Here is a 16,101-nt window from a genome sequence, read left to right on the forward strand (position 1 = left end):
ATTGTTGTATCTTTGCAAAACGAAGAGCAAACACATAAATCTTTGAAAATTAGGAACAAAAGAAATGTATGTAATCAGATCCAGATTACATAAGTTATTTGAGATGAATGTAGTACTATCTGTGAGAAATAAGTACTGAACAAGTCCATATCCATATTTTTTACTACATTTTATAAGGTAGCCAAATCAAGTCCTGACTAAATCATATATTACTGGTTTACAAGCAGATCTAGTGAATGGGTTGGGAAGTGTGAATCTGTTAATGAAAGATCATTAATAAAGTCAACTGCTTTTGCTTCATGACAAAATAGTGGGATTGCTGTGAATTGTAGCGAAGATGATAATTATATATGATTTGTTTTTAAATAATGAGTAGAAATTATTGTAAAATTCTTCAAAAACACAATGAGGGAATGACAAGATATAAAAAATGGGCAACTCTCAGAGCACATACTAACAAGAGACATTCATTATTGTGATATAATTTTCCACCACAGGTTCATACAAGGTTCTTTCAATTAACGTGGTAACACACAACAGAGCCTGCTGATTCTTTTTCTCATTACAAATACTACATGTATAAGAGAGAGAAAGATTTGTGAATTATGCATGGTTCCCATGTGAATACATATCTTTTGTCAATAATAAAGGTGTTACAAACCAGACATCATCTTTTTTTAACACTAGCAATGAAATTAAAGAAATATAAGACAATGTCTTAAATGAAGTTCAAACTTAAAATTTGATGCTATGACGTATCTCAGGCCCAGTCTGTGGTTTTAGAGATGTCAAGAGATTATACAAATCTGATAAAAATACCACTGATCCTTCTCTCATATTGTTTGTGGAGTGGTGGTTCATAAAACAGTTTTCCACTAGTTCAAAAAGTGAGTCTATCTTTTAAAATCTGAACCACATGTGTTGTCATACTTTTTCATTTTGAGTATGTTTCATTCTCTAGCACAACTTGTATGCCAAGCATACAGTATTACTGTGGTATTTCATTTCTGAAATGGATGTCAAAGCAACAACTGTATCATTGCAGTTATGTTACATACTCGTAAATACATTAACAGTCATATGTTAATAATAGGTCCAACAGGGAATTAATTTCATACCAGTACATGAAAAGACTATTTCTTACAAATGTCTGACCTTGATGTTGTTTCTGAATGAATCTAAAAGCCTGATAATAGCTATAAACTATGCATGATTGTGATATTTGTTTCCTTTGTCATCACATTGATTAGTCTGGAAGTTTCTGGCTCTGCTATTTTATTTATTTACATGTTTCTATGTATATATATTAATGAAATTCCTTATAGTGTGTCAAAGAGCAGTTATTAACAATCTGACTATAAAACAGTATCTCAAATATCGTCCAATACAAACTAAGAAACATAACCTTGTATTCTAACATGTTGTTTACTACTACTTATGATTAGATACTTCTTCTGTATATAAATATATCTTTCAATTACCTTTGAATGGCCCCATTTCCTTTAGTACCTACACAGCTTAGTATTTATTATGTTCAAGCTCAGATTAGAGGTGGCTTTTTGCAGTCAGTTAATGCATTAATAAGGAAGAGATTGCTGTTTAAAATATTTTATGATTACATTCTATGGTTACACATATATTTACAAAAATGATTTTCATAGTATCTCTGAATTTTATTTACACACCATTACTAGATTGTCATTGAAGGGAAAGTAGATAAATGACAGAATGAAAAAGACTTTTGCTGTGCTAGAAGGCCATCTTAATTGAGAATGATGCCGAGGAACTAGGTGAAGCTTAGAAACTTTAGGCACTTCACAGGAAATTTGATGCTTAAAAGCAGTCATCTGTAAGCCAAAAAACAGCTTCTAACCAATATCCACTCATAAACTTAAATGTTGATATAATTTTGACAACGAACAAATAAATTATCAGTCTACAGCATTAAGTATTTTGCGTTCTTTAATCACAACCAGCATCACATACTGTTTGGACAGAAACTGGCACAAAAACTAAATCTGCAAAGAATGAAACTCTAGACCCCAAATTCTGCACTGTGATGTATCTTCAATAATTTATGCTTTAGATTACAAAAGATAACACTGGGAACTTATCCTACAAAAGGTACTAACAGCTTATTTTTGTGAGTCTGAAAACAGAAGATAAACAAAATATTTGTGCTGTACCTTGTGAATGAGATAATTTTGTGCTTGATGCAGCTGATAAAATTGGACAATGCTTCCTTTTGCTAAAGGTATAAGATTTTTAGAATGATAAACATCTGTGGACGTTCACATAATGTCATTCATAGTAATTTTAAATACTTATAAAGCAATTTTTTCTCATTTATGAAATGTTTAGATGAATGTAGAATATGTAAAATATAAGGAGAGGGGATAATTCTTTAACTGAATAGTATGCAGACAGTATAAAATGGTATGAAGTGGAAGCTGCACTAAGTGTTCTTGGACATTAAAATTTTTTAAATATCTTCTCTTTTTCTGAACATATAATGTTGACTGTTGTGCTTGTTTCTAATAGAACTTTAACACTTCTGTGTGAAATAATAAGTAGCCACTTTCAACTCTGAAGAAAATTCATATGTAACATTGCAAATCCATCAACGAGGTTCCCGTATAAAAAAAAAGTGCAAAGTTTGAGAAGCATTTTTTTGCAAATTCATATAATATATTGATTTAAACAAGGAAAAAGAATGAAGACAACAATTTTCCATATAGTTGAGATACTGCATGGTAGACAGCCCTGTAAATAAGATTATGAACTTTTTGATAATGCGATGATGATGATGATGTTTGGTTTGTGGGGCGCTCAACTGCGGGGTTATCAGCGCCCGTACAATTTCCCAACCTTTGCTCAGTCCAATTTCGCCACTTTCCTGGATGATGATGAAATGATGAAGACAACACAAACACCCAGTCATCTCGAGGCAGGTGAAAATCCCTGACCCCGCCGGGAATCGAACCCGGGCCCCGTGCTCGGGAAGCGAGAACGCTACCGCGAGACCACGAGCGGCGGACGAGTTTTTGATAATGCGTGTGAGACTTTGCTTCCTCTAAAGACATTGTCCAGAAGCAAAGCAACAACTTTCAAGACTTGCTTATGTCTCTATACTCTGTGGCTGATTATCTTTACTCCTTCCATTGCTTTTATTTCACCCAGTACTTTCTTGTATCTTTTATGTATGATAACTCATTTTACAACAAAATGTGAAAACAAGTAACTACCCTTGAGATATCTTACTCTCATCACATATTTTAAAAAAGTTAACCTTTCAGTGAAAATATGAAAGATTTTTGTCAGAGTCCCATTGTTGGAGGAGGAGGAGGAGGAGGAGGAGGAGGAGAATAGTGGTTAACATCCTGTTGACAATGAGGTTATTAGAGATGGAGCACAAGCTTGGATTAGGGAAGGATGGAAATGGAAAGTGGCCCTTTCAAAGGAATCATCCTGGCATTTTCCTGTAGTGATTTAGGAAATTCACTGAAAACATAAATCAAGATTGCCGAACTTGGGTTTTAACTGTCATCCTCCTGAATCTGAGTCCTGTGTCATTGTTACCCTAATTCATGGGCTTCTTTGCCATGTATACTTTCTGAGTAATCATTTGTTCTTTGATTTGCTATAATTTTGTTTTCAGATACTGTACATCTGGTAAATATTAAACTTTTTGTTATTATTTCATTGTACTCTCACTTTTAATGTTACATTTCAATTTCAGTACAAAACAATTATTATGAATATAAAAACATTTACTCATAAGAATGGAAGTACTTGATGTGGTAGTTTTTGGTAGTTTTAAGCTTTGACTAATATTATTTATGAGAGCTATTAGAATTAGCTCATAAAATCCAAATCCAAATGGAAAGTACTAGCAAATATTTAGTTCTTGTTGCAACTAATAACAATACTGATCTGATAGAAATCCAGTTATTTGCTTTTAGGTATAAGCAGAAAATTTTGTGGATCTGATATAAGAATAATCCTCTTCTGACTCTTTAAAGATTATGATTCTCTACATGTTGTTATCTTTGCTGCTGTATGGCAAGCCAAAATTTATATGTACTTAGTAATAATCTATTTGCCAAACAATTCCATTTATATCAGTATTTACTGAATGCCACTGATACATATAACGAGTGTCACTGTGTCTGTTCGAATAGAAACAGAACAGTATTTTAGCTGTAATGTGAATTATCATTTCTTGTACATTTATTAAATGAGCCATTGTCTTACTAAGGTGACCTGCTACATATAATTTAACAAATATATGGGAATTTCTTGATAGATACCTGAAAGCATGAGGTAAATAAAAGACACAAGGACTTTTACAATTCTAGAATAAAAATGTTAACAACGTTGTACCTGAAACCTGGACTAGAACTACTGGGACAAAAATCATGAAAGGGTTTAATGTTAAAAGTAGATCTTGAAGAGGGTCAGCAAAGATAATAACACAGAAAGACATATGAAAATGAAAAAAAATGAACATAACTGTGAGACAAGGGGCTATGAGACATTTCATCGGATAAAAGAAGATAGCATCCAATCTCAATGAAAATTAAAGGGAAAATTGAGCAAACAGTCAAAGGAATATATTATCTTTTCACATAATGGTTTCATTAGTGATTTAAATGCTTATAATGTTATCAACTTTAAATAAACATTGTGTAAGACACATGAATTGTGCAATTCAACAGAATTTCTCTATAATTCATTTTCATTATCATCGCCATCAACATCCTTATCACATATTGGACATTGCTATATGTCTGGTCCACTAATGGCACCAGAAAAAAATGCCAGCAATGATACTGATATTATTCCATCATCACCCATCACCATGAACATCCCTATCACCGATTAGACACTGCTATATGTACTGGTCCATTAACGGCAACAGAAACAAATGCCAACAATGATGGTGATGTTATTCCATTGTATTTGTTCTATTGTAGTACTTAAAGCAGTAATGTATTTATGTGGTATTTACAAATTATGTATCTGTTAAAGTCAAAATGCAAGAATATTCTCGTGGTGTGTGTATTTAATGATACAATTGGGCAATAGGATAGTCTTTCTAGTTAAAGAAGGAGAAAAACAATTAACTATTAAAGTTTCATCATGAGGCACTGTTAATATATGAAATACAGATTATTACCTGATGATTGACCTCGTTTAAAACAATTACCATAATTAATTACAACCAATACATGGATAATTATTGACAGCAACAGGTACTGCAAATATGAAATATAAGAACGAAGTTCCATACATACATTAAGCTGATGTTAAGATGGCAGAACTTCTCACATTTTGGTCCACATTATTTTTTGTGCTCTGGAAAAGGCTCTTAAGTTCTAAAACATTATCTATCTGTAACATAATTCTTTCTGTTTTTATAGATATCCTACAGTTGTTAATTTTTGTTATTACAATGAAGACTCAATATTTTTCTTCTTGTGTTGATTTTATAGTATATTACAGTGTCTTCCAAGATCAAAGAGGGGAATGTGTCTTTGCCCCATGATGAGAATCTGTACAAATACACCTCTTATTTACCACTTTAATAGGAATGCAATAAGACATAAAATTACCATAATTTTTTGTTGTAAAATGAGTGATTTTCATGCACATGCAACATTTAAAGAAAAGCAGTTCTTCAGGCACAGCAGAAATCTTCATTTCTAAGGATAGAGAAATGGTGGGGGAAAAACAAAACATTGGTTTTAAGGTAAGACTAACAAATGTTGAAATCAGTTTTTTGTTACGTCATGAGATGATACTTTTATGATCCTTGTACATAATATACAACAACCAACAACTAAGAAGTATAGCTGTGTGGGAAACTCTGTTCTACAACGAAATTTGAAGGTCATCTGTAGACCTCAACATTATAATCGGTGAACAATGACATATATAATATTGATTGCCATAACAATTCAATTTTCAGAATGATGTTAAGTGTTAGATAATTACAGTCACTTAAGTCATAAGTTTATTTGACTACATTCCAAGGTTTTATATTATACAATAAACATATTCTGGCTATTACTCGACAGAAGGAATTCTAAAGTGATGTTAATGTTCTGTTCAGTTGGTCCATTAATCTGTTCAATTTTTCTAAATCTGGTGATTGTTTTGTAGTTACTTGTACATCTTTTCAATAGCTTCATGGAAAAAAACAGAAGACCCCTATTTCAGTGATACAATAGCTGGGATTACTCGTTGTTAGATATACAATAGCTGGGATTACTCATTGTTGTTAGATATGTAAGACTTGAATATAAACTATGAATCTGTTTAATATTCTCACTTAGAAAGTTCTTGTTTATTTCTTTTTTGTTGTTGGCAGCTTTGCAGAATCACTGTAGAACATGGAATAACTGAAAAATTTTAATATCCAAATATATGAGTTTTCTTATGAGGAAAGTACTGCTTCTTTCTTCCACCACTTATTTCTCACAGGTAAACAAAAACCATTTGGAAATATCTATCTTCAGGTACATATTTAAGATATTTTTGAAAAATTATGCCTTCTTACTTCCTGATCTAACTGTATAACAAAATTAACAGGAAAGAGTCACAGTGTATATTATAAAATTGTCTTTCATTATGTACAAAAAGGATCAAAGAAAAATGTGCATATGAAATCTCACTCAATAATTTGTACTAAAAGGTAGTTATGATAGTAGTTATGAAAGGATCTAGGATTTTAAGAAACTTGGTATGACAGTCATGACAGAATGATGTCATCTCTATATGAAGGACACTGAATCATAGCAAGTTGCAGGCATAGCACCAGATTAGTACCATCGAATCACTTACACATAATGGTTAGAAAATAATTTTACATTGTTTAAACAGTGAATAGTCATTTGCGTAGAACATGCCACATTGCAATGGGCTTGCGTAAAGAGGATAACATTTGACTCCAATGTGAGAGTGCCTTCCCTGTAGCTTGGGCACCCACAATCACATGCCCCACAGCACGGGCTCGTGGCTCTCCTGTATTTTCTGCAACAGTTACCCGAAGCTGTATTGTCTGAAAGCAAAGAAAACAAGTTTATGCTACATAATGAGTCACTCATTAACATCAATACATTATTTTGATGTTACTGCATGATACAGTTGATAAATGTGTGACACCGTATAAGACATTCATCAGTAAAAGTGCACTGACATCGTTGGCTTTTGCACTGCATGCAGCAGTTGGTAACTGTTTGCAATGATGGAAAGTGTGAATGATGGAAAGTGAACATGATGAATGATGAGTCAAAATGATTAGACATGTTGCCTAAGCCAATGAAAAAACAGGGTTTGATAAATGTTGTCATGATGTGGAGTGCGTTAAATTACATGGTAGCATAATGGAATATATTGTACAGAATATTGTTCAATAAAAGAGAATATTCTGTAAAATTTTATTCTCAGGTTCCTGCATAACCATAATATCACAAAGTGGGAAATTTCAAAAATACTGCCCAATGCTGTCAAAATATCATTCAGATACGCTATAGATCAGTCTGTCACCATATCCTTTTTTTCCTGCAGTCATATTTTTTGACATACCTCATGTATATGAGGTACAATGCATCAAACATTTAAGATCAAAAACAGAAACGATACATTGCTAAAAGACAATGGCAGACCCGACAGTGTGAACCTGGAAGTTGAGTCCTCTTTCAGAACAAAAATTCTCATTCACTGGCAACTGAAATGAAGTTCTACATCTACATCTACATCTACATCCATACTCTCCAAGCAAACTGATGGTGTGCGGCAGAGGGTAATTTGAGTACCTCTATCGGTTCTCCCTTCAATTCCAGTCTCGTGTTGTTCGTGGAAAGAAAGATTGTCGGTATGTCTCTGTGTGCACTCTAATCTCTCTGATTTTATCCTCATGGTCTCTTCGCAAGATATATGTAGGAGGAAGCAATATACTGCTTGACTCATCGGAGAAGGTATGTTCTCGAAACCTCAACAAAAGCAAATACGGAACTACTGAGCGTCTCTCCCGCAGAGTCTTCCACTGGAGTTTATCTATCATCTCCATAATGCTTTCGCGATTACTGAATGATCCTGTAACGAAGTGTGCTGCTCTCCGTTGGATCTTCTCTGTCTCTTCTATCAACCCTATCTGGTACGCATCCCACACTGGTGAGTAGTATTCAAGCAGTGGGCGAACAAGTGCACTGTAACCTACTTCCTTTGTTTTTGGATTGCATTTCCTTAGGATTCTTCCAATGAATCTCAGTCTGGCACCTGCTTTACCGACGATTAATTTTATATGGTCATTCCATTTTAAATCACTCCTAATGCCTAGTCCCAGATAAATTAAGGGTTTAACTGCTTCCAGTTGCTGACTTGCTGTATTGTAGCTAAATGATAAAGGATCTTTCTTTCTGTGTATTCACAGCACATTACACTTGTCTACATTGAGAGATTCAATTGCCATTTCCTGCACTATGCGTCAGTTCGTTGCACATCCTCCCGCATTTCAGTACAATTTTCCATTGTTACAGCCTCTCGGTATACTACAGCATCATCTGCAAAAAGCCTCAGTGAACTTCCGATGTTATCCACAAGGTCATATATATATATATATATATATATATATATATATATATATATATATATATATATATATATATATACACTCCTGGAAATTGAAATAAGAACACCGTGAATTCATTGTCCCAGGAAGGGGAAACTTTATTGACACATTCCTGGGGTCAGATACATCACATGATCACACTGACAGAACCACAGGCACATAGACACAGGCAACAGAGCATGCACAATGTCGGCACTAGTACAGTGTATATCCACCTTTCGCAGCAATGCAGGCTGCTATTCTCCCATGGAGACGATCGTAGAGATGCTGGATGTAGTCCTGTGGAACGGCTTGCCATGCCATTTCCACCTGGCGCCTCAGTTGGACCAGCGGTCGTGCTTGACGTGCAGACCGCGTGAGACGACGCTTCATCCAGTCCCAAACATGCTCAATGGGGGACAGATCCGGAGAACTTGCTGGCCAGGGTAGTTGACTTACACCTTCTAGAGCACGTTGGGTGGCACGGGATACATGCGGACGTGCATTGTACTGTTGGAACAGCAAGTTCCCTTGCCGGTCTAGGAATGGTAGAACGATGGGTTCGATGACGGTTTGGATGTACCGTGCACTATTCAGTGTCCCCTCGATGATCACCAGGTGTACGGCCAGTGTAGGAGATCGCTCCCCACACCATGATGCCGGGTGTTGGCCCTGTGTGCCTCGGTCGTATGCAGTCCTGATTGTGGCACTCACCTGCACGGCGCCAAACACGCATACGACCATCATTGGCACCAAGGCAGAAGCGACTCTCATCGCTGAAGACGACACGTCTCCATTCGTCCCTCCATTCACGCCTGTCGCGACACCACTGGAGGCGGGCTGCACGATGTTGGGGCGTGAGCGGAAGACGGCCTAACGGTGTGCGGGACCGTAGCCCAGCTTCATGGAGACGGTTGCGAATGGTCCTCGCCGATACCCCAGGAGCAACAGTGTCCCTAATTTGCTGGGAAGTGGCGGTGCGGTCCCCTACGGCACTGCGTAGGATCCTACGGTCGTGGCGTGCATCCGTGCGTCGCTGCGGTCCGGTCCCAGGTCGACGGGCACGTGCACCTTCCGCCGACCACTGGCGACAACATCGATGTACTGTGGAGACCTCACGCCCCACGTGTTGAGCAATTCGGCGGTACGTCCACCCGGCCTCCCGCATGCCCACTATACGCCCTCGCTCAAAGTCCATCAACTGCACATACGGTTCACGTCCACGCTGTCGCGGCATGCTACCAGTGTTAAAGACTGCGATGGAGCTCCGTATGCCACGGCAAACTGGCTGACACTGACGGCGGCGGTGCACAAATGCTGCGCAGCTAGCGCCATTTGACGGCCAACACCGCGGTACCTGGTGTGTCCGCTGTGCCGTGCGTGTGATCATTGCTTGTACAGCCCTCTCGCAGTGTCCGGAGCAAGTATGGTGGGTCTGACACACCGGTATCAATGTGTTCTTTTTTCCATTTCCAGGAGTGTATATATATATATATATATATATATATATATATATATATATATATATATATATATATATATATATATACACATAGTGAATAGCAACGGTCCTACGACACTCCCCTGCGGCACACCTGAAATCTCTACTCTCCATTGAGAATGACATGCTGCGTTCTGTTATCTAGAAACTCTTCAGTCCAATCACACAACTGGTCTGATAGTCCATATGCTCTTACTTTGTTCATTATATGACTGTGGGAAACTGTATCAAACGCCTTGTGGAAGTAAAGAAAGACGGCATCTACCTGGGAACCCATGTCTATGGCCCTCTGAGTCTCGTGGACGAACAGCGCGAGCTGGGTTTCACACGATCGTCTTTTTCGAAACCCATGCTGATTCCTACAGAGTAGATTTCTAGTCTCCAAAAAAGTCATTGTACTCGAATATAATACGTATTCCAAAATCCTACAACTGATCGACGTTAGAGATATAGGACTATAGTTCTGCACATCTGTTCGACGTCCCTTTTTGAAAACGGGGATGACCTGTGCCCTTTTCCAATCTTTTGGAACGCTAGAGACCTACGATACACCGCTGCAAGAAGGGGGGCAAGTTCCTTCATATAATGTGCGTAAAATCGAACTGGTATTCCATCAGGTCCAGCGGCCTTTCCTCTTTTGAACGATTTTAATTGTTTCTCTATCCCTCTGTCATCTATTTCGATATCTACCATTTTTTTTATCTGTGCAACAATCTAGAGAAGGAACTACAGTGCAGTCTTCCTCTGTGAAATGGCTTTGGAAAAAGACATTTAGTATTTCGGCCTTTAGTCTGTCATCCTCTGTTTCAGTATCACTTTGGTCACAGAGTGTCTGGACATTTTGTTTTGATCCACCTACCGCTTTGACACAATACCAAAATTACTTAGGACTTTTTACCAAGTCAGTAGATAGAACTTTACTTTCGAATTTATTGAACTCCTCTCGCATAGCCCTTCTCACACTACATTTCGCTTCGCGTAATTTTTGTTTGTCTGCAAGGCTTTGGCTATGTTTATGTTTGCTGTGAAGTTCGCTTTGCTTCCGTAGCAGTTTTGTAACACGGTTGTTGTACCACGGTGACTCTTTTCCATCTCTTACGATCTTGCTTGGCACATACTCATCTAATGCATATTGTACGATGGTTTTGAACTTTGTCCACAGATCCTCAACACTATCTGTACTTGAGATAAAACTTTTGCGTTGAGCCGTCAAGTACTCTGAAATCTGCTTTTGTCACTTTTGATAAACAGAAAAATCTTCCTTCTTTTTTTAAATATTTGTTTTTACGACTGAAATCATCGATGCAGTAACCGCTTTATGATCGCTGATACCCTGTTCTGCGTTAACTGTTTCAAATAGTTCGTGTCTGTTTGTCACCAGAAGGTCTAATATGTTATCGCCATGAGTCAGTTCTCTGTTTAACTGCTCAAGGTAGTTTTCAGATCATGCACTTAAAAAAAAAAATTCCATTGGATTCTTTGTCCCTGCCACCCGTTATAAACGTTTGAGTCTACCAGTCTATATCTGGTAAATTAAAATCTCCACCAAGAACTATAACACGGTCGGGAAATCTACTCGAAATATTTTCCAAATTTCTGCCACAACAGCTGCTGAGTCAGGGGGCCTATAGAGTCATGCAATTATCATGTTTGAGCCTGCTTTAATCGTGATCTTCACCCAAAGTTCCCGTGGTAAGTGAAGACAGGCATACAGTGGAATGTTTGCATACGACGAGTTCTACATGTACGTACTATAAATGAATAAATACCAACACAGCAAACTGTGTTCGTTTGGAGAGAAAGAATTATGACACATTATCTAAATAAGAAATGTATTACCATCCGGTTGGAAACACGAATGTGGGGAGATTATTTTCATGGGGGAGTAGCCTGTTCTGAAATAGAATAGAAAAAGGAAAACAGGGAGTGAGAGACCTAAGACAGATGTCCTCTTTTAACAGTCCTGTAAAGCTGACTGAGACTTTCTTCAAACGACATGCCTGAAGAGTCCGACTTCCAATGGGCTAGTTGTGCGTCTTTCTTTGTTTTTTGTTTTCATACTGTTGATAAAAAAAAGAGCTTACCCAATTTGTGACCTACCTGTAGAGCATGAGCTGGTACACTGAAAATCATTGCTTCGTTAAAGATAGGACAACGTTCACCACGTTTAGTTGTTGTTTTCTTCTTATGAACTTTCTTCCCATGTTGCAATAAATAAACCTGCAAACAAAAGGCATATAAACAAACAAAATGCATATAATTTTCTCTTAGAAAACGATTACACACAAGGGAAAAATTCAAATGAAACATGAGTTAACATCATGTCGACGTTCAGCATAATATGCCTGCAACTGTTTAAGATATTGTAATTGTGTTTTCACCTAGGCGAATTGTGAGAATGTTCTTACTAAACGACGTTTGGTCTTTTTTCGTAGTTGTGAGCAACAGTTGCCAGAACATCTATTTCATTGGCTTCGCTCGTTGCAGGCTAGCTCCTTATCCTGTGCGTCAGGGTCGGCGACGACATGCTATACTGCGTATGTGACACTGTGTAGTGCCCCCAGAATTTTACGAAAGTCTGGAGACACTTGTGTTCCAGCCGTTTCGAACACGCGATATTTTAAAACAGGGAGTAAGGATGAGCATCGGATACTGCACCCATTTATTGTTTGTGCAGGCGAAACTGGAAGGGAGGTAGTTCGTCGGCGCTAGCAAGTGTTCAGCGCGACCTGCGAAGAATAAACGCATACGGCCCGGAAGCTCCGTGGCCGGCTGCAAAGAGTAATGTAGCTTTGTATTGTTGAAATACAAATGGAGTGACTCGAGATAGTGACTGTTTTAGTAGACGTTGAACTGCTGGTGAGAGTACGTGGACTGGACGTGGATAGTCAGCCACGATAAAAGCTTATGTAATAATTGTGTTCAAAAATGTGTAATTACCTGATCTTGGGTGCCCTGTAATGTGTGGGCTTACGTCATAAAGTTTAGTTGTTTTTTTGTACAAAGTGGAAGTAAATATGTTCTGGTGCATTGAATGATATTCCAAGAGTAGCGTATTTTTAAATAAGAAGAGAGAGAGAGAGAGCGAGAGAGTGAAAATTTCCCCTTCCTAGCCGTGAAATTTTCGGAGAAGCGTCCGGTGCCAGCAGAAGACATCGGCGCTGCAAGAAAGCAGAACCAGCATTCTTCAACAAGTAAGTCTACGAAAACGCTTAAGCTGTATAGAGGGAGCTTAACATTACACCGGGCCACCGCAAGAACGTGGCGACCGTGAAGAAAGGACCTGAGAAAGAAGGGGAAATATTAAGGAAGTTATAAGAAAAAGAAAAAAAAAAAGAGTTGAGAGTTGCCATAGCAACCGATAACAGCGAGGCTGAAGAGCGATTCCACGATACTTATCCAGAAATATCGTGTTGATAAATGGTGAAATGATTAAGGGAATGAAGAAAATCGCACAACGCTGCAGTTAGTCTCAAATCGCTGACGCCGCCGTCTACAAACGCTGACGCCGCCGCACACCAACGCCGACGTCGCATCACACCAACGCCGACGCAGCTGTCTACAAAAGCCGACGCCGTCGTCCACCTACGCCGACGCCGCCGTCCATCGACGCTGACGCCGCCGTACACCGACGCCGGGTGAGCTACTACTGACCTTTGATTGTTTGTGAAGTGTGGGGTGTTGTGGAAATAAGCGAGTGTACTTTTAATGATAACTAGATTAAAGGCAAAACAAAACACAATGGAAAAGGAACATCAATCCGTAGAGTCTGTTGGGGCTATGGGAATTGAAAAACAGCGGCCAGATTTAGGCGAATTAATGAGGTTTATCAAAGTGCAGTTTGAATCACAAAACAGAAAACCAGAGGCTCAAGTTAATATCCTAAGTAATCAGATGCAAGAATGGAAAAAAGAATTGAAAAAACAATTGTCCGATTCCCTGAGTGAACAGACAAATATTTTATTTAAGGATTTAGAACAATGAAATGAAGCCAACATAAAAGGATTAGTTCCAAAATTAGAATATGATGTAGACTCTAAATGTAGTAATTTGGAAACAATTTAACGAAAAATACTACTCTTTGAAAAATGTATGTAATGTTACATTTGATGTTGTCGAACAAGAATCAACTGCGCTAAAAACCAATGTCCAAAAACAAGATAAGTTGCTCCCCCTAGTACAGGCGCAAATTTCAGGGGTCAAATCACGGGAGGAAACCGTAAAACAGAACTTCAAAGAAAAGTTAATGACTGCAGAGCTTATAAATTTGAATGGCTTAGAAGAACAAGTAGAAGAATTAATAGGACGAAAGATTGAAGAGAAACTAAGTGTTGATATCTCTTCGCCTATAGTAACTTCCGATTTAGATAACAACAAGAAAGACTTAGAAACTTTGAGGAAAGAATTCAAGTTTATGCAGGAGAAACTAGAGAAAGGCAAAGTTCCCCAAAATATTATATTAAATAAGGACATGATAACTGATTTGCAATGGGGATCAAATTCAAGCTTGTCGAGACAGTTTCCTAAATTCAAACCAGATGGGGAGGTACATCCCACCCATTTCTTAAAACGTTTTAACCAAGCCATACCTAAAACACACAATTTTTTCTGAAATACGTAGGACCTTATCGTATTCAATCAATAGTACACCAAAAAACCCTATATTTAGTAGATCCTGTGACGGGAGAGGAAAAGGGAATGTATAATGTTAAGGATATAAAACGATACGTACAAAACCCCCAGGGACGTTGACGTTCTGTGTCAACGGGTGGAGTGACGTCCGCCGGTTCCCGAGTTGGGTTCGGTGTTACTTCCACATTAGTTTTCCTACACCGAACTCCCTTCAAATCTTCGACTATCCTATAATCTATTTATAGCCCTTAAGCTATCCTATCATACTAGTATTAAAAGAGACCAATTATGACTACACGATTATGACTAATTTAAGGAGTCACTGTGGTGTCACCGCCAGACACCACACTTGCTAGGTGGTGGCCTTTAAATCGGCCGCGGTCCGCTAGTATAAGACGGACCCGCGTGTCGCCACTGTCAGTGATTGCAGACCGAGCGCCGCCACACGGCAGGTCTAGAGACACTTCTTAGCACTCGCCCCAGTTGTACAGCCGACTTTGCTAGCGATGGTTCACTGACAAATTACGCTCTCATTTACCGAGACGATAGTTAGCATAGCCTCCAGCTACGTCATTTGCTACGACCTAGCAAGGCGCCATTATCATTTGCTATTTATCTTGTGATGCATGTACCGTCAGACCGATGTTCACCAATTAGGGATTAAAGTTAAGTATTCCATCAGCTACGTACTTTATTTGCCAGTCTCAATCCCTTTAACTGTTCCAGACCTCACGCCAGCCTGCGTGAGCTTAAACGCGTGCCTTTTGGCTTCCTCGCATAGTGGCTTGGCTGTCTTGCCAAGTCACAACAGTCACAATAAACAGTAACCTCTAAGCATGAGATAAAACTAACAGGGTAACATTCTAACAGGAGATATAATATGATGGTACTGTTTAGGAAGAATGATACCTAGATGACATAAACTGAACATATGGATGAAATATAAAGTGAAGTGACTAACTGAATAACTATTTGATTATAGTGTATATAATTTCTATTTTTATAGAATGTTTTATATTTTTTGTAAAATGTGATGTGGTTGGGGAGGGTTTATATCCAATTTCGAAAGGGGTGGGTAGCATAGGCACAGACACGACCTACACACCACGCCCTTCATACAACCCTCGCAAACAAGTGTGACTGGTTCTTCATCATTTGCCGTTCAATAGGAGTTGCTAAGTTCTTTTCTTCGGGGACTTCAAAGGTGACGGTGAGAATGTCCGTTCTGCAGGAGACGGCGAACATCATACCTCCTCCGGCTTCTCACTTAAGTACCGGCGAAGTGGGGAACCTGGGGAAGGGGGGTGGGAAGGGTTTCCTGTCTTTGGGGCTGTCTTCTTTCTTTATTCGATCT

General features: G+C 38.3%; 1 protein-coding gene across 1 annotated transcript in view; it reads right to left on the minus strand.

The window, feature by feature from the left end:
* Positions 1-5,343: 5,343 nt before the first annotated feature.
* LOC126176381 (synaptotagmin-12-like) overlaps positions 5,344-16,101 on the minus strand; it is a 326,752-nt gene continuing 315,994 nt past the window's right edge. The window contains exons 10-11 of the mRNA XM_049923538.1: positions 12,216-12,335; positions 5,344-7,063 (exon numbers count right to left, since the gene is read on the minus strand). Of these exons, the coding sequence (XP_049779495.1) occupies positions 6,893-7,063; positions 12,216-12,335 (291 nt within the window). The 3' untranslated portion in view covers positions 5,344-6,892. The remainder of the gene's footprint in view (positions 7,064-12,215; positions 12,336-16,101) is intronic.

This window comes from Schistocerca cancellata, chromosome 3 (genome assembly GCF_023864275.1).
Source record: "Schistocerca cancellata isolate TAMUIC-IGC-003103 chromosome 3, iqSchCanc2.1, whole genome shotgun sequence".
NCBI lineage: Eukaryota > Metazoa > Arthropoda > Insecta > Orthoptera > Acrididae > Schistocerca > Schistocerca cancellata.